This window comes from Anser brachyrhynchus (genome assembly GCF_964034855.1).
Source record: "Anser brachyrhynchus genome assembly, chromosome: Z".
NCBI classification, from domain to species: domain Eukaryota; kingdom Metazoa; phylum Chordata; class Aves; order Anseriformes; family Anatidae; genus Anser; species Anser brachyrhynchus.
In genome coordinates, this window is record NC_137697.1 from 7,028,505 (window position 1) to 7,054,932 (window position 26,428).

A 26,428-nucleotide genomic window follows, 5' to 3' on the forward strand; every position below is an offset into this window, starting at 1 on the left:
ATTTCCAGGGCTACACACATACAGATATCCCAGCTCAGAGCAAGCCAATCTCCCAGCACGCCTACAGCCCCAAACATAGCTCTTTCCATCTGAAGGTAAAGAATAATCTCCTGAGATTAAGCATTAAACTGTCAGATCCAGACAGTCAGCAAGATGCAAACATGAGCCCTGCACCAAGGTGCCAATGAATATGTGGTCCAAACCCAAAGCTATTCACCCAATCCACGTGGCATGAGAAATGAAACCAGGAATATTTTGTTGCTGCTAACTTCTCTAAAAAGATTAAGCTTCTGTCCTTCCCTTTTCCCAGCAACCTAGATTTTACAAAAGCCTTATGATATTTCTGTTAAAACAGGGTTAAAACCACGTGAAAGGCCTGCCTTGCCAGCCGCAGTAATTAAAAAAGTCATTCTCACTTATTTAATTTGTAAAGTCAATGGAAGAGCAGTGTCTTCAAGACAATTAGAACTCCCGTTACTCAAAAGCAGAGGGCAAATCTTGCTTTGTTACCTAAAGACTACTGGCTTTGAAGCCAATGCAACTATTGCTCTTTTTTATTCACAGGGCCTTGTTTTCAAATAGAGCACTTTGGGGAATAAATGTTTCACTTGAATTAATTCCTTTTCCTGTTTGGGGAAAAAAAAAAACAACACAGGTTTATTCATTTAGAGAACTTGGCAACTGCAGATTGCCAGTTACTTTTTTGGAACAGGTCTTTGACAAAGAATGTCAACCCACAAATTCAGTAAACATATGGGATTTGCAAGTTAATCCAATAAGGCCATTATGCTGATGCTCCAGAGGACTAGTCACCATCAGGAGGGGAAAGGACTCTAATTCTAAAAGGATTTCCTTAAAGCCATTTTCGAGTTGGGAAGTCAAGAGCAAATCTCCCTTTTAGTAGTGTTGGTTTGGGAGAGGGGGTTAAGATAGCAATAGAGAGACAACAGAAAAGATGTTTGTGCCCATGAATGTATGTTTCAAATTACATATTTGAGCTTTAAGAACAGCCTTTATCCACATTTGCCACTTTTTTACACTACAGTGACTGAAAATCAGAGACAATATCCCTTAAGATCAACTTTTAAGGGCCAGAGTGGCACTCATACTAATTTTAGCAGCTGTTTTTATAAGGAAAATTAACTCAAAGATCTGTCAGTTACTAATATCCATCAAACAAGTAATATAGTTAATGAATTTGGGAATTCCCAAATTCTGGGGGAAATAAGTAGCAACACAAATGCCTTCTGTTCCCTAGATTGTATGAACCACTTTGAATTGGCATGTACATTTATCCTCTTCATCAACTGCCTCTGTCTTACCAACTACTATTCTCTGTTCCAACTACCTATGTAAACTACAGCAACTGGTAGCTTCGCTGTCAGAGGACCGGATTATAATCTCTTTTACAAGAGTTTAAATAAGGAGCAGCTGCCAAGAGTCATTGAAGCTGCACAAATATACGAGAAGACTCAGGTCTTCATGATCAGCTCCCTCTCTGCATTTCGGCATAGACAAATCTGCCAAAAATGCAAACATATTTCTGTGCTCCTTAAATGGATCAGCTACTGAACTGAACAAGCCCAAGAAACAATAACAGACGTTATATTGCATATATATAAAGCCTCAAAAGCACACAGAAAAACACTTTTCACTGCTGTCTGGTGAATTCTTAGATAAGGCAGGCTAAATCCCTGGTTGACATAACCCCAAAATTGCTTAAAATATTTATATGACATTGCCCTCTAGAGGAAATTGAGAATAATCTATGTTCTAGCAGCACTTTTCTACAGGTGCAAATATGAAGCATAGCTTTCAACAGAACAATTAGTGTATTAGAAACCATTTTTGGTGAGAACTTCACACCCTGGTTTGTCGCTGTTTGCTTTCACTGTTTTCAAGATGGAATTTCCCAGACTCATTGCTCATATTCCTCATCTAGGTGCAGTGTTCAGATGGCACCACAAAGGTTACTGGTAACAAAACATCTCTGTTTATCCCTGCACTACCAGAACAAAAAAAACACAGGCTATAAAAAGTCTGGAGCACTTACTAATCCTTCAGCTACCATGGCTCAAGGAGCAGCAGGTTGATGTATATGAGGATGAGGAGCAGGACATCACTGACACTTGTTTCATCAAATAGTTGCTCTGCTGGCCTGACCCCAATCCAATGACCAAGTAACGGACCAGGAAAACAGTCAAAATAGTTTCTCTATTTAGCAACTCTTCCTTATTTTTTTTGGAAGACCATTCAGTTATCTCTAATGCCTGCTAAGGAGAGGTGAAAAAACAGACTCTGGCATCATTTTTAGCAATATAAGAGAGTCTTAGCCATCAGCAGAAGTTTCCTTCAGTAATATTTCAATGACTCTGTTGCATTTTGAAAAAGCTTGAACCCTGGTTTCTGACAAATGCTCTTACTGAAGAGATCAGTCTGGCTGCGCTTCCTGTGTCTTGGACGCTCGAGGGTGAAATTTGCTGCTAACAATCACATTTGCTCTACTCTTGTCCTGTCTCAATAGGTACAAGTTGATCTTCCTGAGCTGCCCCAAACCTTGCCACAGTGTAAACACTCCCTGCCATGCCTGCCAAGTTATCTTTTTATTGGTATTCTTCTGTTAAAACCCATTTCCCTTTGAAGGCCCAGATGATCTTGCTGAGCATCATACATTTTGTCCAGAGAAAGGTGCAAGAATGGCAATGCTAAAGAGCCCGCAACCGATAGCCCTTCCCATCTTAGCCTAAATCTGACAGAAAAGAGACAGAAAACCAAGTTTTCAAGGAGTATGTAATACTGCTCTGAGCCTGGGGGCAAGCATCACATCAGATAGGAAGAGCAATGAATTTTCCACAGGAAAAAAAAAAAAGAAGAAGAAAAAAAAAAAGCATGGCCCAAAGCCATTCACAGCAGCAGTGGTCTCTGGTGTTACATGCGTGCCTCTGCTGTTCACACCTACATTTCTTATCCTCATCCTCTCAACTTGTGCCCGTAGATGGCAGGTTCCCCCTGACGAGCAAACACTGAGCACAGCCTCTGCCTGTGGAACCGTCTCCTGCTCATCATCCCTCAACCCTCGACGCTCCCATCCTTCCCAAGCTAGTGACAGGGAATAAGCAGGCTTTAAGCTGCCACCACGGTTAATGCTTGTAGCTCTGGGGGGTCACGGCTCAGTCGTAGTGCACCTGGCAACATCACGACCATCGCACCAGCCATGCACCCAAAGCTACAAAAGGTGCAATTGCATCCTGCTTGCAGAGCAGCCCCAAAACTCTTCTGAGAATGGGAAGGCTGCTCTGCTCAGCCCAATGCTATGAGAGAAGACGTTTCAAGGAAGGCTGGAGAAGCCTTTCTAGGACTCATGGCATGTCAGTCAGTAGGGGTGGAAAAGGACAACTGGCCCTGTATCTCACTGCTACCTGCTAACCTGGCACCAGTCACCTCCTCCTCCAACAGCTCGGAGCTCCTGGCTCAAGGACATCATCCTTCAGCACACAGCTGCTTCTTGTGAAACTCTGGACTCCCACAAAATGAAGAGCAGTTCACATTTACAGATTAGAAGAGATGCTGTGAATGACTGCACATTGCATATTGGCGTGTAAGAGCAGAAGCGTTATAGAAAGAGCAAGAATAATGGGCACAAAGCGTTCCTTGCTCATGTTTTTGAACATCTATCTTTTTAATTATTGATGGCTGAAATGCTGTGCTGGCAAATGCACCGCTGGAGAGGCTGTGAATTTATCCTTCTGCGGCTGAAGGCCTCACCTGCTCCTTGCCTGGACGGTGGAAAAAAGTCACCCTGTTTTGTGCACTACAGCAGTTTGTCAATTAGTAAGTTCTGCTGCATCCTGATTGTGCTTCCAGATGACCTTAGAGCATGGGACACTTGCAGCGTGCAGGGCTGGAAATCCTACTCAGGATGGAAAAGGGCTCTTGCTGGCATTTTGGTGTCAGGGATAAATGACAAAGCACGAGGCTGAATTCACCAACCCAGACTATTCCCACAGTAGATCGCTGGGCAAGGCAGAGCTCCCTCCCAAAGAGTGGGCTTGTGCTCTGTAATTAGAGCATGGTCAGAACATCAAATTAAATGGAGATGCACAACCCCATACTTGGCAACAAGGTACGGCCTTCTATGCAGAGGTTTCATAGCTCAATGGAACAAAACAAAAACACCAAATTAAAAAAAGTTCCAGACAACCCACTCTGTAATCTCTGAAGCTTTAACACCTCCTAAGGCAACACCACCAACCTCTGTATGAGTCTTTTTAAGCCTGATGCAATCCCTCTGAAAGGAAAATGCGCAGAGCTGGGGCTGGGGAGCATTTGCTGCAGACGACCCTGGGGATTTGCCGAATTAGTCACGTATTCCCCCTGGATCACACTTTCTACAGAGAGAGGAGAGCTCTGTTGTTCGGTGGCAACAGTGTGTAGGAAGCAACGACAAGCACACCACCGCCAAAATTTTGGAACAAGCATACAAGCACATGTAGGAAATCAGCTGTTTAAATTAGTGGGAGTCTCTCTGCCATATTTATGGTTGTTGGCTAAAACGGAGCTGAGGGAAAAAGTAAATACGATGCAAGACAAGGAGGAAGAGGTGTTTGGAAAGCCTGTCGAAGAGGCAGTTGTAGTGGTGGGATGCTGCAAATGCCCATTGCTACCAGGGAACGGGCTGTGCCCCGGCAGAGGCTGGACTCAGAGCAGGGAGGTTGAGAGGGAAGGCAGGACCAGAGGGTGCAGAGGGAAGCCCACGCTCAGATTAATACAGCAAAGACAACAAACAAGCTAAATGATCTCTGCCAAGTCTGGGGATTAGTGACCTTCTGCTTAAGTCTTTTGCTCTTGAGAGAGGATTTGGGATAAATCTCATTTCTTCAGAGCAATTTATTTCTCAGCACGTGTGGCTAAGTCTGCCCATACCTTTCCTGAAGACATAAAGGAAGGGAAGAAAAACATCTCTTTCATAGTTTCTTAGTCCTGTTATATTTTAAGGGCAGGTGAGGGAGTTTAATATTCAGTATGAGAGCAAAATACAGCAGCCATGCTTCAGAGGTGGCTCCACACTCCAGCATTCAAGATGAAACGATAGACTTTCGCAGGCTTCCTCTCATTTTGCACAGGCTGAGCTCACATTCACCATCTCCCTGCTCACAGAGGCTCAAGTGGAGGAGAAGCCCCCAGCCAAGACCACTACGTGCTGCTGATTTTCCATCCCCAGGACTCAGAAGCCTCATATAGCTTGGAGAACACATCAGCCTGTGCTGCCCATCCATGCCCCTGATAATGAGCCACAGGTCCCAGCCTCCGTGCCCTAATCCATCACTTTGCAGCAGGAAGATTGTTAATGTGATAAAAATAAAAAATAGAGGCAACAAATTCAACTCCACAATTGACTGGGGGCATTTTTTAGGTCAGTTGTAAGAAATCTGTTCCCTGAGATTGTATTTGAAGGCTGTGCTCTCCAGGACCACTGTGTTTGTTTTTCTCTGTGTAGTTGGTGCTGTTAATATTTTAACAAGGAGCTCCCACAGAAATGTTTGCCCCTTGGCCAAGGGCAAAGGGCCAGGATACATTTCCATTTGTTTTCCTATTAAAACAAAAATATTTTCTTATGAACATAACCAAGAGAAGGCCCTACTAACACCAGGCAAAACAGCTGCTTACACTGAGCAGTGCTTTGTGTTGGCAGCACTTTTGCTTTGGGAAGGAGGTGAGGAAACAAAGCAAAACAGAGCAATCGATCTGTACAACCTGACATGCCCGGGAGGTAGGAGGGTAGTAAGAGAAAGCTTTCTGCATTGGCCAGGGATAGTCTTCTTGGGGTAATTTCTCCCTGAGAAAATGGATGCATGAAGGAGACTGCTCTGCCGAGCAGCAGGTCAATCCACAATAACTTCCCAAGAAACACGAGTCCTTCACAGGCACAGAAACCTGAAAACCTTCCCTTCCTGCATCCTGCCTGCTGTCACGTGCCCTAATGCCTGACTCTACCAAAGAATGGATTTATTGCCAAAAATTAAGCTGAGGGCCCCAGCTAGTGAGCTGAGAGAGCACAGCCCAAGGCATGGTTTGTCACACCACAGATCAACTGAGGATCAACTGAGGAAAAAATCACTTCGGTCTGCAGGGCATCATCTAAAAGTAACCCTCGTTCACCATCCTCACAGCCTGCCATCCCCACATGCCAGTCAGAGCACCTGGAAGCGTTGTGAGCACCCCGCCAAGTGACATGGTGCTGCAAAATCCTGCAGGTGCTCCAGAGACAAGCACAGCCACCAAAGTGGCTATGGCGAGCACACCCACGCTCCTGCAGCAGCGGTATCTCACCATGGCATGGCACGAAGCTGGCCCCATAGAAAATGCAAAATTGGAGCATTGCGCTTTGATATCAAAGGGTGGCTGCACTCAGGGAGTTTTTTGTTCAGACAAGGAAAACTTGCTATTGTGGGAATAGGGGCAAAGCAGGTTTTGATAAAAAAAAAAAATCATTCAGTTCAAACTTCTGGGGAAGGGAGAGCTCAATAAAAAGTGCATTGAAACATCAGTTTTCAAACCGTGGTATCAAACTCTTGAGCAGCTCTCATCAGATGCGGCAAAAATACCCATTCTCCATTCCCATCCCCTCTGCTAATGTACCGCACTGCACCTCCTCGGAGGCAGAGCTCCCTGCGCCTTCCTGAAGATCACTGTTCAGAGCAGCATTGACCCTGAACACTGCCAGGGACTGCATATTGCACTTCCAGCACCAGCAAGGACTGTTTAAATACAGAGCCAAAGGTTTCATCCAAGTGAGCACATGGCCCAGCATGGTTATTGACTGCCACAGGCAAGCTGCACAAAGTGCTTTGCACATTTTGACACCTGTAATTTGGCTAGAAGTTCAGTATCACACTCTGTAATCAGCTGCTAATACTTACAGAGAAGCAGGATGGTATTTGGGATATCCATATATTGCACAACTAAGAATAGCACTGACCTGTTAGGAGGACCAGGACATTACCTCCACACTCACAGCTGTTCTGGAGCATGTAGATGTGGCGTGCAGAAGCAGCAAGCGCTCAGGAAAGACCTTGTCTCTTCTGGAAGCCCCTAACTTAGGTAAAGTAAAAGCTTTGCCTTCAACACAGACACTTTAAAGCTCATCCTCCATTGCATGTCTGAATTCTGAAGATCTTTCTCAGCATCTTCAAAGATAAACTGATTTTCCCTGACATTCGGCATGCCGTATCTCGTGCTGGGGAGGAGGTCTAGCAAGTCCCCCAGGACAACTGGCTGAGGAGGAGAGACTAAGAAAAGGCCATGCAAAGGTACGGCTGTCAAAACCTTTCTCTGTTCATTTTTTGGAAGCTACTCCAGCTTGTGGGTTAAAAAGAAAGCAGCCAGCTCTCTGACCGTATTTCCACACATGGCAATGTTTGGCCATTTCTGGAGATGGGGAACATGATATTTTGAAGCAGTGGTTGGGTTTCCTCAATGACAAAATGATAATAGTATCTCATGTTTATACCACACTGTCATCACTTGAAATGTATCTTACTTTGCTTTCTTCAACAACAGTTTAAATTTGGAAATCTATTCAGCAGTGATTTTAGAGATTAGATGTACATAGTAGCTGTGTCCAACATTGCAGCTATGCTTGATGAAAGTCGTAATCAAATATTTCAAACTGAATGATATTCATGACAAAATAATTCTTTTGCAATCCTCCCAGGACTTGCTCAATGAAGCCTCATTCAGTCATGCTCAAGAAGGGAAGGATTCATCTGTCATCTGGAGGAATACTAACAGCCTCCCTCCAGCAAATGCGTAATAACCCAAAATGAGAGGAGTAGTTCCAAAATACATAGGAAGTTGTTGTCTTGGGAAAAATAACCCATGTGTTTTGGAGACACAGTTATATAGACAGAAGATAAATAAATATGCAGAGTTTTGACTAACCTTTATTCAGTACTTCAATACAGCTCATTTCCCTGCAATTGTATTTGATAGACACAATTTGCTAACTCTGAAGAGAGCAATAATTTTCCCTCAGTCACTAACATCACCAAAAATGCCACCACCTACATCATTCCTCTCTAATATTATAATACGCTGTTAAGCAAAGACCTTTGATGATTACATTACTGCGTAGTGTTTCCCTAAGTGAAAAGAAACAAAAAAGAAACAAGCTCAGCAATAATCAACCTGTTTCTACTGTTTTCATGGCAATCACGTGGAGTTTGAATAAACAGTATTTTTTGTTAAGAAGTCAAACTGGATTTGGCTTCCCTAGCAGGGAGTGACAGATGAGTGGTACCCTCCAATTTGTGCTCTTGTGCTCTTGCTGCTGTTGTGCACAGTGCCTGACCTTGTCACTACTTTGGGAGCTGAGGACCTGTAGGTGCAGGACCTGCCCTAGACAGTGCACAGAGCCCTCCACAAGGAACAATTTGTGCACAGCAACTGCAAAAGATGGGCTAGTTGAGGTGCAAAGCAATTACTGATTGTGGACGAAAAAAAAAATGCATAGCTTGATTCTAAAGTTCAAGTTGCTTGAATACAAAAAAAAAAAAAAAAAAAACACACTCTTACTTGGGGGGATTTTTTTAAGGCAATCTGTCTGGGGCTGCCCAATCTGTTACAGCCCCAGCCATCTGTCCCCACATCCTCTAGAGACTCAGTAACTCCACAGGAGGGCCAGCAGAAGGGACCACGCACCTTTACCTGTCCTCTCCCATTGTCCAGCATATTGACTTTGCCCCTTGGCATATGGTAGGAGGGAGCTGGAGATGACCTGACGCCCTTGTACATGCACATTTCTGTCAACCCCGCTCACATTCCTGCTCAACCCCCACGAAAGAGGCGGAGTCATGAGACCCTCTGCTCAGTGCCCAGGGTCCCCAAGTACATGCCAAATTCCCTCCTGTTATGGAGGTAAATCAGCAGATTTCTTAAAACACCAGTGTCTACCACAACACATTCACCAGGCAAGATAGGGCTCCCTTGGCACACTTGGCGGGCGAGCAATAAATCAGAGCTTTCATTTGCCCAATCTAGCCCAGTGTTTCAGGAGCTACATGCAGAATTTTAACTTTGGTGACCATGCACAGGCTATGCAAAGTACAACACACTGCAAATCACAGCACTTGCAGCCCTTCGTATCGACCTGGAAGAGTTTCTCAACCAGCCAGAGAGTGGTTAGGCAGATAGAAATCAAGCTAGGACTACCAGGTATCTCCATTCAGTGTGCTGTCCTGCTCTGAAAACTCGAAGAACCACATGGGAAAGCCTCTACTCCTGCCACCACAGAAGCAATACAGAAATACTCTAGGATAGCTGCTGCTTTGCAACAGGTTTGCCAAAGGGCAAACTGATGTTGACTTTCAGCCTGTTATAAACCTATGCAAAATTGTCTCTGCTTTGAGCACCCCAAAAGAGAAACCTACCAAATGACACCCAAAGCATCCTGGAGCAGATCAGAAGAACAAGGTGGTATGCAGGGTTGGGACTACCAGGCAGCTCCCAAAGAAGTAAAACTGAACACCACACTGAGAGCATCCTCAAGGTCCCAAACTGTCATCCATCAACAGCACCTTTGTCCAACAGCAGTTAACAGTAAGTTAGGCAAGAATGCTTTGGATGCTGAAAATAAATCAGGTTTTGAGTAAGACGTCCTAAATTTGGCCTAAATTGGACGTAGAGGACTCTAAAGCAGTATCTTAAGAAGTACAACACTGGGCCCATACCACCAAAAAGTAGGTACTCTGCCTATATAATGGCCAAAAAAAATCTCAGCTAAGGAAAATGGAGCACATGGTTCTCATTAGCAACAGCCACAGCTTGCTGGTCTAATAACAGAGCTTTCAGAAAGGAACAAACCCAAAATGAAGCCTTCGGGGATAGGATAATAAGAAGAGATTTCTAAACACTTTGGACCCCATTGGGTATTATCTTTCTTTCTGCATTAACAACAAGATAACATTATTGCTGGCCTCTGAAACCGATTCCTTTGGATTTTAGGAACAGAGACATCTGGCAAAGGGATAGCAGCACACTAACCCCTTTTTGCCACAAAACCTCTCAAATATGGGGGTGTGAGTGATCATCTGGCTTACAGTCACAGTGCTAACATTTATACACTCATTGAATTACAGGCTTGACCTTAACAGAGGGATATTATATCACACCTGCAAAGCCACAGCCAGGTCCACCTTCCCAGCATTCACAGATGGAGGAGTCACTGCTTTTGTTCTGCCACATGGCAGGTTTGGGAGCAATGGTCACCCCAAACCACAGCTGCAGACCCACTCACAGGGCCAGAGGATATTCACTGCCCATTGGGAACAAAGGCTGTGCATTTTGCAGAATTATAACTTGCAAACATTACCAAGACTGTTGTGGTTTGCAAGCCTGACAACTGAAGCATCAGATAAATAACCAATGAGCATGTCTACCAGCCCAAAACGAGCAAAGCTGGGCCATAACAGATTTTACAGCATGCAGCAACTGAAAGAGAAAAAAGAAAGAATAATCTGTATCATTGTGAGAACCTTCATTTCTGATTTGAACTCTTGAAGGTTGCAGGTTTTCTGGGACAAGAGACAGCAAAGAGAGCAAATGAAATAGAATCAAAGGGAATTTATTAAAATGAAGTTATTTCAATCTGGTAAACACAAAAATGTCTCGCTTTGAAAAAGTCTCAGACAACATTCAGCTGTCAAAAAGCTTCCCTCAATTCAAATTATTCAAGAAAAATAAGATGCACCAGCAAAAAAAAGATTCCAGTGCTGCAGAGTGTGTATTCATTTTCAGTTAAAAAAAAAAAAAAAAAAAAAGGTTTATTCAAACCCAGGAAGAATCCTGCCTTAGTGGAGACCCTCTGATGCTTACAATGCACTATTTTGTTGACACAATGACCCCTCAAACATTTCCAGTGGATGTGCAAGTAGCAGATGTAAGCTAGTTATTGATTTGCTTTTGTTACTTAATTTCGGCGGATCCCTAAGAAGGAAACCACAGCTCTCACAGAGGCTGGAAAGCAAAGGTCAAAACCTCTGCTCTCAGACTCAAATCAGCACCAGCCGTGACCTGTACCACATGCTGCAAGAGCCATGCACCAGCAACTGCTCTTCCATCCTTACCTCGCACCAGTGACGTCCACACCGACCATCAACTGCCCATTCAGAGAGAGAATCTCGTCCTTCAGGCGCAGCCTCCCGCACTTCCCAGCCGGGCTGTTTTTCTTCAAGTCCGTCACCCAGATGCACCCAACATCGAGCACCGGCCCCTTATGCCCCTTTCTCTTCTTTCCTCCCCGCCGCTTCTCTCCATAGTCCCCCAGGGCAGGGATGTTCCCAAAGCTCAAACCCAGAACCTCAGTTTTCCGCATCTCCTGGGCCAGGTAGGCAGTGCAGATCTCCATATCCGAAGCCACGCTGTCCGTCACCTGCAGTTTGCTCTCGTCCACCGAGAAGTTGAGCTGGATGTACTCGCTCAGCTTTTGGACGGCCGCACGGCACAGCTTCTGCTCGGCCCCCTCGGCCCCCTCCCGCCGGCTGTTCTGCAGCCACTGCCACAGCAGGGGGAGGAAGACCCCCGCGTTGTCCTGCGTGATGGGCATCGCCGTCCCCGGGCATCCCCTCATCGGCTCCCCAGACCGCGGCTCGGCCGCCCACCACGGCCCCCTGGGCCTCCTAGGGCCATGCTAGAGCGGGGGTGGACGCCCAAAGCAAGCCCCATGTAATCTCACAGGGATGGTTTTGGGACTCTCTTTGACCACAAGCACAAGGCAGGAGGTTTCATGAGGCCATGCCGCTGCCGGCCCCACAGAGGGGTCGGTGGATGAAGCACTGGGGAGCTTCGTCTGTCTGTCTATGACTTGCTGTCGGGGTCTCTACTCCACCAGGAACAAAGTCTCCTTTCCACCACAGTCACCGCAGCAGCTTGTCCTGCAAGGGGAAACAGCACAGTTAGGAGTGCCAAAAATGCTGCAGGTGTCCAGCAGCCCCAGCCCACAATCCCGCCTGGGACAGGACCCCAAAGCCACGCTTGCACGGCTGAAGCCGCTCTCCTTCTGTGATTTACCACTTGAGGGCACCAACTGCTCTTCTCAGCAAGGGAATAAAAGGTCACCATTAGCTCCTGACCTCCCCGGCAAGACAGAGAATTAACAGTCCTACAGAAAGTCCAACAAAATCTGCTTTGCCGGGGGTGCATGGCCTGACGCGGGTCTCACCATCACTGGTTGATGCTGAAGGACAGGCAACGGGGTCCTTCTCCTACTGGCTTGCAGCCAACTACACCTACCCTGCAAACAAAGTGTCTAAGGAACGTGGCTACCCATTTCCCCAGGACAAGAAGAGCTGTGTGGGTGAATTGCCCTGTTTCCTACACGGGTCAGAGAGGGAGAGACATGCAAGCAGACATGAGGCAGCCAGAGCTGGAGGTCAGCATGCAAGAGTGTGAGAAAGATTTTTTATCTAGGATTATTAGGATCTACGAAACAAGGAAAAACCCTGACACAAGTCAAGTCTGGCTGGCCAGTTTCTTTTCAGGAGTGATTTTCTAGCAGCATATGCTGCTCAGCAAACTGTGCTCCAGACAGGTAGAAGAAAGCAAAAGCTTCAAGCCAGCAGACTGCAGGTCTTGCAGATGGAAGATGCTGCTCCCCCGTGAGGTTGATGCAGGGCTTGAGTCAGGCAGAAGAACCTGTAGCAACAGTCCATGACCCCACGAGCACAAGTCTTTATAAGGAAGACTCTTACAAGATGCTGCAGTCCAAAAGCTGGATCCAAAGTGTTGCTGAAACACTGCCAAGGCATGCCTTCCTCTCTGACCACACAGCACCACCATACAGTGACCCAAAGATGCTCAGGCAGGAAGAGGGACAGGGACAGGGACAGGGATGACACGTCAGGGCCATGCATGATGCTCCTAAGAGGGCCCGTCAGCCACAGGGTGATGTTACACCAGCATCTGAGCAAGGATGGATGCTACCTCAGGGAAGGAGAAACTGGCCCATTGCTTAATGACAGGGACTTCTCAGTTAGGCTCAGAGTAAGATACGGGAGTGGACAAAAAAAAAAAAAAAAAAAGGGAAAAGGGTAAAGACAGAAACAGCCTGGGCATAGTTCTAAACAGCAGGGGTGATAATACAGCCACAGACGGACCAGGAAACACAGTTAAGCACTCTGAATATCTTAGACCCTAATGCAATATTGCTGAATATATTACTTTTAACACAGGACTTAGACCTTCACTAAAATCTCAGACTAAAATGGGTACTGTAAATCCGCCAAACCAAGGAGGCTGAATGGGTCAGGAGACCAGACAACAACTGACTCGATGGTAATGGGAGAGTACAAGCATGAGATATCTGCCAGGAAAGTAACGCAGCAGAACACAGAGCGTCCTGGTGCCTTAGGAGCAACATTCTCACATAACTGATAGGTCAAGTAATCAGTGGGGAAGTGCCTCCAGAGAAGGACGTGTTGGGGGTAAGAAGATGGAAGGAAACTCATGTAGAACTGACTGTCAAATGATGAAATCTGCCATACGCAAGGGATTGCAAACAGCAAAATAGAAATGCCTGGCTTCTGTACATTAGGTAAAAAAAAAAAAAAAAAAAAAAAGAGAGAGAGAAAGAGAAAGCTAGGCAAAATTCATGCAGTGAAGTTTAAAGGAAAAGAAATCAAGGTGAGCTGTAGTTTCTCGAAGAAACAATATTTCATGCTCTAAAGGCACAGGCACAATAACATTTCAATGCAAAAGAAGGATCAGAAGACTTGGCAGCATCATGAGCTCTATGTTTACCTCAAAGACAAGAAGAAAGAACACTAAAAGGTTACTGAGCAGGAATTTAAAAAATAGTATGAATACAGGCAGAAATATTAGGAACATCAGGGCACAAAAATGAAATGAAACTTGCAAAAGATAAAAAAAAAAAAAGATTTTATTACCCTTTTTATATATATGAATACCAAGAAGGCAGTCTGAAAAAAGTGTTGCTCAGATAGAGGGAAAGTTATTGAAAAGTGACACCAAAAGAGGCAACGTTGTTTTGATTTTTGCTATAGTCCTTGTTAAAATCGCCTGCTATGCACAGGGGATTAGTACAGTTAGCACTATGAAACATTATCACAACAAAGGTATACTGTCCTCTTCTCTCCCTGTGTTCCAGCACGAGATCAGTCCTCTGCCCAAGTCAGATATTTCCAGCCCAACAGGGTGGGACAAGCCCTACAGAACCGGCTGAAACAATCTCAGATACCTCCCTTCTGGTCACCTGTGACAGCTCAGACAGTTAAGGTGCCAAAAGTTAGGAAAAAGGCAAATGCAGTGCCTGTCTTCAAGGGCAGAAAGAGAAGCAGCAAAACAATGCTGTATCAGTCAGTCTAGCTTCAATCCTCAAAAAAAATCTGAAACAATCAAAAAAAGCAGTTTGCATGTCCGTAGAAGATAACAAAAACATAAGCACCAGCAGATATCGAAGAGACATGAAAAAAAACATATCAAACCAAATTAATTTCTTTTCATAATAGAGGAGTTGTTAGATATCATTTATCTGAGCTTTAATATAGCTTTTGACACTGTCTCAAACAACTTTCTCATAAATAAACTACAGAAACATGATTAAACGAGACTACTATAAAGCCATGCCCAGGGAGTAGTTATTAATGGTATGCTGTGAAAACAGAAGGACACCGTGAGCAGAGCTCTGCAGGATCTATATAGTCTGGTTCTGCTCAGCATATTCATTACTGACCTGGACGATAAAAGACAGTAGGCTTATTAAATCTGCAGATTACACGAAGCTGGGAGTGACTGCAGACACACTGGAGAACAGCATTAGAATCCAAAATGATCTTGGCAAAAATTTTAAAAAAAAAAAAAAGGTTCTCTAAAAATTGTGATAAAGTTCAGCAAGAACAAGTGCAAAGTACTATAAAAGGAAAGCCACACACAGAGTTGGCTAGGCAGCAAATCTTTGGGAAGAGTTGCAGGGTTTATAGCGAATCATACATGTCAGCACAGTCTGGTTGCTGTAGCAAAAAAAAAAAAAAAAATCACTGTCCCGGGATTTGCCAAAAAGGACAAAGCCTGTCAGGCTGTGATGCACCTCTGCAGCCTCACGCAGGACTGGGAAGGTCTCAGCAGCAAACTGCCCACTTGGAGCAGAGGGAGTATTGACATGACTGTCCATCTAGAAAATGTGATTACAAAGAAACTCAAGAAATTAGTACCAGCTAGTCTAAAAAGGAAAAATCATCTCAGGTGGGGTGTGAGAACAGAAGTTTAAAGTCTTCAGATGCCTAAAAATGTCCCAAAATTAAAAGTGGAAAAAAGCAGTCTATTCCCCCTGCCCATACAGAGTAATGGTTATGAATTACCTCAGGGTAGGTTTAAGTTAGTGATTGGATAACACTGATAAAGAATGCCAAGGCACCAGAGGACATTGTCTTGAGTGAATAGAGTCTCCTGGTCTCTGTGGTGGGATACGCAAATACCTGAGAGGAGATAAGGTTGGAGCCAGTCCTGTCTTGGACTGTGGAACAAACTAGATCTCTCCATTTCAGTCCTTCCTACGTTTTTCCCTTCAGCATCATTTTCTGTCTTAACAAGAACAGTGTGAGAGCTCATATAATGGGTAACATCCAGCGACTTTTAACAACACCTTTATGACTGCTTCAATGACAAACGTTGGTATGGCCTCCAGTAACCACAGGGTTCAAAACCGTTCAAACTCCAGAGGTGATCAGACCAGCTCACTCTTCGAAGCCATTTTTGGCCTAATAATTTAAGGAGTTTTCCTCTCTGATTTTGTCTGATTTTGACCTTGGTGGACATGTTATGGGCTGCTCTCTGCAAACAGTCCCCAGACTCCAAGCACTGCCCCAGTGCCTAATGAACTGGGGACCCCTCGAAAGCAGTTCTCAGTTTTAGCTCCACTCTCCAAAACCCCTGTGTGTCGGCCACTGGCACAACTTGACATTGACTCAGCTTTGGTGCTGCAGTCAGACCAGGAGCATGGGGCACTCAGGGGCATCTGCACCCCGCACAAGGCTCATCCATCATTCACTTAGTGGCATTGCTGGAGGACTCTCCCCACACGCTCCAGGTCCCCAGAGGCGGGCAGCCTTCAAAACACCATTTCTCCACCCCGCTGCGGGTTGCCCGTCTACACCCCTGAGCTCAGTGCAGAGCCATGGCAGACATGATAATCATGTAGGTAATTATACAGCACTTTCAAGGGATTTCATCTTCTCAAACAAAACCTTCTGGCTCTGGAAAAAAAAGACTCTGACAGGCATAGATAGGAAACACTCCTTCCAGGTGAAGTAGGCCGTGCAGGGAGGCCTCAGGGAGCCCTGTGCTCTGCGAATTCAGGCTCGGTGTCTGAGCTCAACACCTCTCTGCTGGCGACGACAGCAGCTCCACTGCCAATGGGAGAGAAAAATAGTAGAAAGGTGGCAAATTGTTCTTCAAAGAAAAAAATAGATCTGCCTGATGAAAATGGCCAACTCAAAACTAAGACGAAATTGATTTTTGCTCGACTTCTGCAGAAATAGAGTCAAGACACAAGTGAGAAAATTTACTGGTGTTACCACCACCTTGCTTGCTTTCCGTGGGTGACAGACCTGCCTCACACGGAGTATACAATTCAAATACAAAAGACTGCCTTCATGCCCACTGTGGCATTGACACTTACATAGAGTAAACTAGGCCAGTACTGGCATGGGCAGCCCTGTGGGGACACAAGACCCTGCACTGCCCAGGAGTCCCTGTTCCTGGGGACAACTCTCCACTGAAGAGATCTTGTCCTTGTTGCTCTGAATCCCTCTGGGTCTACTGAGCGCCACTTTCTGGTCAGTGATTTAATCTCACAGCCTACCTGCCTCTTCCCAAAGGTGTGCCACCACCACCCAGCGAGCAGAGGAGCCTGGTCCCTCCCTCACAAGGAACCCGATGGACATCATCAAATCCAGTCCCTGGCTATCACCCCTCTGTACCCAATAAAGCTTATCCAATTTTAACTTAAACTAATGAGGTTTTACACCTCTGTTATTTTGCTGGGAAGATGTCCCACCACACCGTGTAGTCGGAAATGATGTGTAATTCAGGTTAAATCTATTCATAATCAGTTTATACCCGCAGACATGTAGGTTATACAGCTCTCTGCTCTTCTCTGTGTTTATCAGCTCTTCTCACCTTCATCCCTGAAGCATTTACAGTCTGAAAAATCAGCCTTTACCTACCATTCCTCCACCCACATAAGATGTGCTCCTAAGGGCTCAAGTACCACCCACATAAATGAACTGGATATCTTGTTCTCCATTTCCCAGAGAAAGGTTTTAGTTATGACTTGGGAAGTAACAGCCTTTCTTCTTAATCTCCAGCCTTTTGGTTCAAGACACCGAGTTAAACATGGGGGACGGAAGAGAAGAGGGGTTCCTTTTATTAGGCTTTCTTAGGGAATGGTCATCTTAAATCATTCGTTATAGAAGAATATGAATACTTACTTTAAATTAGTTGAGGCTCAAATTGTCAAAAAGCATATATGGATATTTAGAGCAAAACAACTTTTTTTTTTTCCTGACAAACTGAGCTGTTTCTTCCTACATCAGCCTCCTCAAAGGAGTAATATAAAGTATCTGCAATAATCACTTTCTTGTAGGGGGGAAGGAAATAAAGAGGGTCATTAAAATGTCCCATTACCGATTTTTAAAAGGTGATTTGTGCAAATGGCCAACACACAATCCTCCAGGATAACCCCTCAGGCATTTCTAGCTGAGCCTAAACTTCCAGAAAAACATACATACAGTTATTCTAAAAATTCCTTTTATCCCCTGAGTGATATCACTTTATAATTGCTTAAAAGGTTATGTTTGAAAGACAGTGTTAGTCTTTCATATACAGATAAAGGCATTGTACTTGTTTTCTCAAAGTCATCTGTGCATTCCTGCACCAGAGAAATAAGTTCACTGCCAGCAAAAGACATTCATTCGCTAATTTTTATTCAAGCATAGCTTTAATTTAATTTCTTTTACTTTTTAATTAGCAACTAATAGCAAAAACAACAACAACAACAAAAAAGTAACAATGGGGAAAAATCACCTAGGAAATGAATAGAGACGTTTCACTACAAGATGTGCCATTGCTGAAAGACAGTTTTACTGTAACTGTCCTTCACTGACAAAACTGAATCTGTTTTATTCTGGATTACCCAGTGGAACAAATCAGATACAGGCACACGGTTATGTTTCTGCTGAATTAGCCAGAGTGCATAGTTACAGGTCATCTCTATGCTATCCATAGGAATACTACTGATATTTGACCTGGCATAAAAATTTATATCTTACGCTGGCAGGCTTTAGGAGTTTTTGAGTAAATTTGAATTGACAGTGAGTTTTATAGCAGTCAGCATATTGTATCTCATGGCCTCAATGCTTTGAATACGGCTGTAGGAGCCCTAAAGCTGGATTTATAGTACAGTCAAACCACAGCCTTCGGTTTGACCTCAACACCAGTAACCAACAGGAACACAGGGACACGAAAATTGGGATGTCTGTTCTCTAACATCAGCTGAATTCCCATCTGGGTTCATCTCCTCAGGCTCCCTTTCTGGCCAATAAAGAGAAATGGACGCTGTTAGGAAATGGTTATCTGACCTGCTGTAGACACTTACTTTCCGACAAGATGCATGATCTCTTTCAGGTGCACTTTCTACTCCACTGCCTGAAAAAATGTGTGGCTAAGTCAAATAGAGGTATCTGAATATGATGCGATGAATCCTACTACTGTGACATGTCGTTAACCAGACAAGCTGGACATAGAAAAATGTTATAGCATAGCTAAATAAATGCAGTGGCAAACTTTCTGTCAACTTTTGCAGAAAGGTTCCCCACAATGCCTTCTCCACTGTTTTGATTTTCAAGTATTTATGTTGACTAAATCAAAAATCAAAAGACTTGTGCAAACATCTAGACTATCTAAATCAACCCTAGTAATTGCCGTGATGTTTACAGTATCAGCCCAAGCAAGTCGTAAGAACAAAGAACAGTTCACAAAGAGGACACTGACATAGGCAAGAGCAGAAATGCAAAACTTGTGCAGGAAATGTTGCACAGCAAAAAGGGCCAAAAAAAAGTTAGATAAAAAACACACCTTACACTTGGATTTGTTTTGGAAACCTCACCACCACCAACAGTGCACAATATGGCTCTCTATGGTAGGTATTTTGTGCCAGGTGCTCTCATAGTATCTGAACCACTGGAAGTTAGTAAAATCCTTAGTTAAGGAAATGTGATCGTCCCCATTTTTACTGGGAGGGAAGAGAGCTACAAAAAGGCTACTAAGTGCATCCTACAGAGCCTTACATAAAGCCTTCCTGTAGCCATAATCCCACTGGAAAAATTGGTTAAGTGCCACTTGTGCCTCTGCCAGGCCAGAGGTGGCAGTGTCGGGACACCAAGTCCTCTTGCTGAGCACCAATACTGGCTAAAGACATCTTGCATGAGCGTGAGCATCCCTCCTGACCTCTCCCTACCATCCTACCTGTATCTGGGCTGCTTGGCTGTGTGCGGGGTGATCAGGGTGAGGCCGTCCTGTGGGAAGGGAGCAAGGCTCCCCTAAATTTGCCCTCCCCCAGTCCCAGAGCCTGGCAGCTCTTCCATGGCTGCAGCAGCAATGCCGTGGGCTTGGATTAACAAAATCCCAGCATGCTGATGTGCATATGTCCATGTCCATACAATTCTACATCGCTGCTCTCCCAGCTTCATTCTTTCCCCCACAATACTCACAGACACTTTCTTTTGACTTCAGTCACAGCTTTACACAGATTCTAGATGTGAGAGTCTCTATAAGCAAGCTCCCACAGACAGACCTTTCCACAACATGTTAAAGACCTTACCAACAGCAGAGAAATTATAGGCTCTGAAACACGAGCACAGTTGATACAGCATCCTTATGGCTACTGGGCCAAGAAATTATACCATAATTCAGGGCTACTCTGAAAAGCAGCCCCACTAGACCAGGAACATTTTGTGATTTTACTGATATTATTAAATTATAAATAGTTGAATATTGAAAAATACTTGCTATTTGCTGTACATCAGTGAATGAGAGCTCAACCAAAGCCTCTGTCTGCCACACTAAAATAAGGCAGCTCTAGCCCTTCCCTCGCTGCTTATTGCTGGACCTTTGCCTCTGCTGAAGTCACTGGTGTCCCCCTGGGGACAAGTGCAACAGCTTTTGGGATGGTGGGCAATCATTCAGGCAGCCCAGCTCTGAAATCACAGAAAGCCAAATCCAGTTGTGTTGCACGTGGCAAGAAAATGCTGGGCTGGGGGCACAACGATGCAGCTTTGTTGTTTTAGGTCTTTTATACCTTAACCACTGGGTTGTTTGACCTCTTCAGCTTGGCAAAGAGACCTTCAGAACATATTTTTCAGCCTGCCAAAACTGCTGTGGTGTGAGAGGAGATCCAGGGGCAAACACAGTGAGCTTTTAAGCTGCACAGACAGCCTGGCTCGAACCGAAGGGCTGTATTTTCCATGATCATTCAGATGAATTAAAAAGAAGACGGCAGGAGAGGAAGCATCCGTCTGGACATCCATTATTAATGAGAGGATCAAATCTAAAACTCTTTCTGACACTGATACAGAAGCGCTTTAGTATGATCAAATTATTCTCTTCAGTCCTCACCCTCATTTTACACAAACTGTCTCCAACAGCCAGCCTCTTCTCCAAGTCCAGGTCAGGTAGGACAATGGAAAAGATTTTTGCAATTTCTAAATGACTTTTTAAATCTTTCCAATATTCTTTTACGCTGAACTTACTTTAAGTATTGAAAAAAGGCAGGCCTGCCTTTTCACATTCATTTAAAACAGAATGAAATAACTTATTTCAAAGACAAGACTTAAAATCATCTAATTTTCATGTAATCTAATTCCCAGACTATATCAAAGCAAGAGTCTACAGCTGTCAGATATTGAAAAATATCTGTCTATCTACAGACCCTTAAAGACTACTCCGTTTTGTAGCAGAACAGAAAAAGCTTGCTTGAATGATGGAAGAGCTATATTTAAAGATTTTCTTGAAGAATGGCACCCATACCACACTCCAGTTGTTCAGCATCCTCTGTAAGCCAACATGCCTAATCATCCTTTGGATCTTTTCCATTTGCTGAAACATTCAGAGGTGGTGCTGGGAAGCTCCACTGTGAATTTTCAGAGTATTCATGATTCATTTCTGAGATCATTTATAGAAACAAAAAAAAAGAGTAACATAATTAAAGTCAGTGATGCTTTTCTGGATTTACTTTACAGTTGTGTAACCACAACAGAAATCTAATTTTAAGTATGCAGATTCCTAGAAACATCCGTTTACCGAGTTTTAAAATAGCATAGCTCTCTCACACATACATATGCACACAGAGAACTAGCCAAAACTACAGGCATACAATATAAATAACAGGGTTAGACTTTAAATTTACATTTAAGCACACAAAAAAGTGACCTGTTTTTCAAAAGCCCTCACTAATGTCACCTGCTCCTACATGATGTTGAAATAAGCATTCATCTACACCTCAGTGGTCACAAAACCAAATTCCTCATTTGCAAGGCTTTCTGAAGAAGCAGACTGAGCTTTCATGTAACATATTGAACGCTTCTATAGCAATTTACTGCACACACTAGTTCTTTCTGAAAACAACACATTAAGTAAGACAAAAAAGGTTTTCTGTATCTGTAATTATTTTTAAATGCTTCCACTTTTCTCTAAACCTTCCTGTGGGAAAGACATCCCCAATAATTATTCATAAAACAAGCAAATGCAAATAACATGTTCACTTTGGACCACATTGTCTGCAGGAGTCATGAATCCAGAATTACAAACAAACCACAAACATCTGATGTTCTAATACTGTGACTCTATATAAAAGAAAAACAAATGAGCCTAACAATTTTTTTTAATTAAATTTTGATAAACACCAAGAAAACATACAGCTTAAAACCCTGTAAACTGAATGCAGTTGGAAGATGGACTGCTGTGATTTTACTATGTTACTGGAAAGACCACAATTAAGAAAAAGAAAAATGTCTGTTTTATAAAAAATTGTTTATAAAACTGTTTTATATTATCTCTTAACTCTGAATTAAGACAAGCAAAATTATTTCCAGATTTAACAAGACAGATTTCCATATCAGTACTTCCGCAATCTATTAATCAGCTCTAACCAGATCTGAGCATTGAAAATAATTAAACATCAGCCTCCTGTGAGTGTTCCCAGACAATCATGTCAACCAGAGCTTAAGAAAGGACTTTCCATGAAGACCTTTCTTGTCTCAGCTCTGTTAGATGTTGTAACACCTTACTAATCACTAATCATCACCAATGATCTCTTCCTTCCCCAGCAAACTGCACCTCCATTAAAAGTAAGGATGTTCGGATAGCAATTTAAATCTCTACTCCCCAACATCACATATATGCACCTGGAGGCAATAAACACATTTGCCTTCAACACTAGACAGCCACGCTTTCTCCGTGAGGAGTCAGTTTAGCTGTGTGAAGCATTTCAACGCGTCGGCAGAGCTCAGCTTCCTGAGAGGCAAGCGGGAAGCCAACGACCCATCAAGATCCTAGGGAGGGCATCTCTGAAACCAGGGCATCTCCTTGACCACCGCCAGTAGTGAGGTGCACCCCGAGTGCTGGATTTCCACAGCTGGAGGTGAGCTTCTACACCCTGCAGTTATAGTTTAGCTCCTATTCCCTCTGTCAAGTTGATGTAGCAGGTTTTCAGGTGTCAAAGGTTTGTCTGTGACCTCTGAGGGACACAAACCACCGAACCATGACCCTGTCCTCTTAACCTCCAGGTGAACTACAGCAGTCTCCTGAAGCATGCATGCCAGACCTCATTTTTCTTTCCCAAACTGAAGGGTAACCTGCCTGGTAGAAACTCGCAGGAGGCAGCGAGCTGTCACCTCTCGGAGACACAACGTTGCTGATGCCGGCTCCACCTACAGCACTTCCATTTCCCCTCAGCCAGGTCTCTTGAAGCAGGAACCTCCTGCTTCTCCCTTGGCCGGGCCTACTCCTGAGGCACCATGGCTCCTGACCACACGCCACATCAGGCCCACCTGCCACTGTACCATCAGCACTCCCCTGCACACTGCTGGACCTCAAACCACCTCGTGGTCATGGGGAGCAAGCACACTTTTCTTGGGCAACATACCATCGCGGGTTTGGATGTGGGCAAATTTTATGGTTGCTTCTGTGGTTTCACGCAACTGAGCCCATGATGTTCCTCTGGTTCCAGCAATAGCTGGGCAGGGTGAAACACTGCGGCCTTCGGTCCGGTTTCTCTCAGATGATTTTTTCTGGCTGATTGAAAATTATCTATTCAGAAAAAGGAGGGGAGAGTGCAGGCTAGAGACAGAGCAAGTTTAGCTTGTTGGAACATGCTTTTGGCAACCACCAAGTAATTTCTGCCAGGAGTGTAGGACCTACACCCAACCACTAGAGCCTGTGCTCCCAGGATAACTTGAGGAGACGCTTGTCTCCTGGAAGTCTCCCTGCAAGCTTCAGCGGAGTCCAGATGCCACAACCCAGATCACATTGCGCAGACAGCTAGGAAACTACACTCTTCAGGGACTCCTGTTACCACCATGGACTGGTTAGGAGACTCATTTTTCACCCATTCACGCTAACTGGCTACATACAATCTCACAAAATCTTCACACAGTCCAGGACAGAGGTTTCGAGCACAGAAGTCATTGGCATGGTAGTGCTCATGTATCCCTTTGGTGCTTTCAAATACTTCAGTGCTGAATTAAGCCCCAGTTAAAAATACATAAATAAATGTTATGGTTTATAAGTAATGATTCAGTGCTTTACCCAACTGTGTGTTTTTATGCAGTCATCATCTCTGCAAAGACAAGGAGCAAAGCCTGGAAAGCAAAGCCTTGCCTTTGGGCATTTTAAATATTCAAGTTTCTGAGCCAATGTTCTTACTACACTGAAAAAAAAAAGAAAAAAAAAAGAAAAAAAAAGAAAGAAAAGAAAAAAAAAAAAGAGCAAGTCCATTTGGAGTAAACACACATAATAATCTTTACCGTGCCATACACCAGTGTTACATTAACCATGCCCTGGACTTACAGAAATATCATATGCACTTTCATGTATCATGCCGTTCAGATGTGTGTAACAGCAGATCCTATTTAAATTAAGTCAGGCAGGCTTTCCGAGACATGGCAAAGATTTAAGCACATGCAACAAGCAGACTCTCCCACATAAGCCCTCATCATAATCATTCTTTGTAACAGGATATAACCACTAAAAGAAAAAGATACAAAATAGAATGACCACACACCCCTATTTTCCCCCCAGACCTTCTACCATTAAGCTTGAGCTTCTAAGTCAGCCATTAACCACTGAGCCTCATTTAAACCAAACAGACTTTTCACAACTAAAAGAGTGCTACTGCAATGTTGGACTAGAACATTATAAATTAAATACACATTTTTATTTGGTTTTTAAGAAAAAAAAGCAAGAGCACTGTAGGCAAAAATCTAGATATTGAAAACTAAAGTCACAGCCCCTCAAACATTTGAGCAGCTATGTAATTTTGCTCACATCAGCAGACTTATCACGCACATAGAAATACAGTTGGGATTGGGAACTAAACATATATGTTGTCACCAGAATATTCCCAGGCACTGTTTGATGTGTATTCAATACTTGAATATTCAATACCTTGGCACAAGAAAATCTATCCCACCTCTTTATTTTTGAGAACACTTTTCTTCTACTTTCACTTCAAAATCTCTCCAGAAACAGCAGCCCAAGCAAGACACTGAGATCATGCCAAAGAGAGACATTTGATAGCCACATCACTGCACTATGTATCTGAGCAAAATTTAAGTTTTAGTGCTGCGATGATTACCGTTTAATTATGAGCATCCCCCAGGCAGGGGAGACCTGGTGCCAACAAGAAAAACAACAGAGAGAAGCAAATACACCAGCACTGCAGAAAGAACCTCTCTTCCCAAGCAGGAAAGCACGGGATGAGTTGGAAGCAAGTGCTGACAACCCGGCAGCCAGGGAAGCCAGAGTATGATGAAGGGTTGCTCTTCTCACCGTTCACTGGACAGGGCTGCTACACTCATCCCTGTTTTGCAAGCCCCACATTCTCCTCTTCTGGCAACAAACAAGCGTGGACCCGATTAAATAGCATCACTTTTAAAAGAGTTGCTAGCATGGTACTGTTTGGGAAGGGTGGGTAAGGAAAGGAGGAGCAGGGTGTCACACACAACTTCAGAAAGACCCCATGAAACCTAGGCAGTTCTCTCTTCCAAAAAGAAAAGAATGAGGACAAGTGACAAACTCAGCATCACCTGCATACTGATGGCAGCAGAGGATTTGCTCCGCTGAGTCTGATCCACCCTTGGAGGTACCAGTGGAAAACCCCCACATTGGAGGTAAAGCAGCCCCTGTCCCTTGCTGGATCAATCAGACAGGTTCAAAGATTTTCCAGAACTGGCCCAAAAGCCAGGTGCTGCCTGATCAATGTAGGGTTCTGGAGATCCACCATCATCCCTGCTCTCCTAGGCACCAAAGCAACTCTGCAGCTGATGGAAATCGATCTCCCTAACAGCTCTACCCCAGAGCTAAAGCAGCACTAAAATACCTCCCAGTCAATGAGGGATGTGGTGGCCCCAAGAAACAATGCGGTAGCAGGAGCTTTGTCCGCAGCCCCAAACTGAGCTGGCCTGACTGCTCCATGCTGACCTCAGGGGGGCATGGACTTTTGTCGATCTTCACCCACTTTTCTTTTATTAACTCTTCTAAAATATGCAAGACTCCCTTCAGATTATTCCATTACTTCACATTTTGTCTGGCAATTTAAATGGTAAGCAGGCAGCTGGCATTACCGGCTGGACACACATGGCTGCTCAAAGCCCCACCTGACTGACCTCCAACCTTTAGTTTTCTTGCAGGCAAATTCAGATAAGATACTGCAAAACATTTCCCATGCTTCTACACATAGGGCTGTGTGAGGCAGCGAGTTGCCATGATCCTTCAGTTTGGGCTTTAGATAAAAAGCAGCATCAAGGAGGGGATCGTAACAGCTCCTGCCTAGGGCAGGAACCATCCCACGGCTGCGCTGCGTGGAGAGGGGCAGAGACACACCACAAACCAAACCTCACCCCTGAAGCAATGTCTTCGGAGAACATGCTAAATGAGAGCACAAGTGCTTTCTGCTCTTACTACCTGGAAAAGAAAACTCATTTTTAATTCACTTTTTTTTAATATTATTTTTACCGGAGCCAGAAGAGCTCTTGTACCAATCTCAATTGCTGTGAAGCACAGAAACTCACTCAATTGTCTCCAGATCATCTGGAAAACAGTAATATTACAGTCTTCTAACTCTGGGCTTTATAAGGTGAAC

At 44.1% G+C, this 26,428-nt stretch overlaps 1 protein-coding gene across 6 annotated transcripts in view; it reads right to left on the reverse strand.

Moving 5' to 3' along the window:
• PDZD2 (PDZ domain containing 2) overlaps positions 1–26,428 on the reverse strand; it is a gene marked incomplete at its 5' end in the record, with an annotated part of 198,255 nt that overhangs the window by 125,761 nt on the left and 46,066 nt on the right. For all 6 annotated transcript variants that reach the window (XM_080573249.1, XM_080573255.1, XM_080573252.1 and 3 more), the window contains one exon: positions 11,124–11,930. In XM_080573249.1, the coding sequence (XP_080429375.1) occupies positions 11,124–11,626 (503 nt within the window). The remainder of the gene's footprint in view (positions 1–11,123; positions 11,931–26,428) is intronic.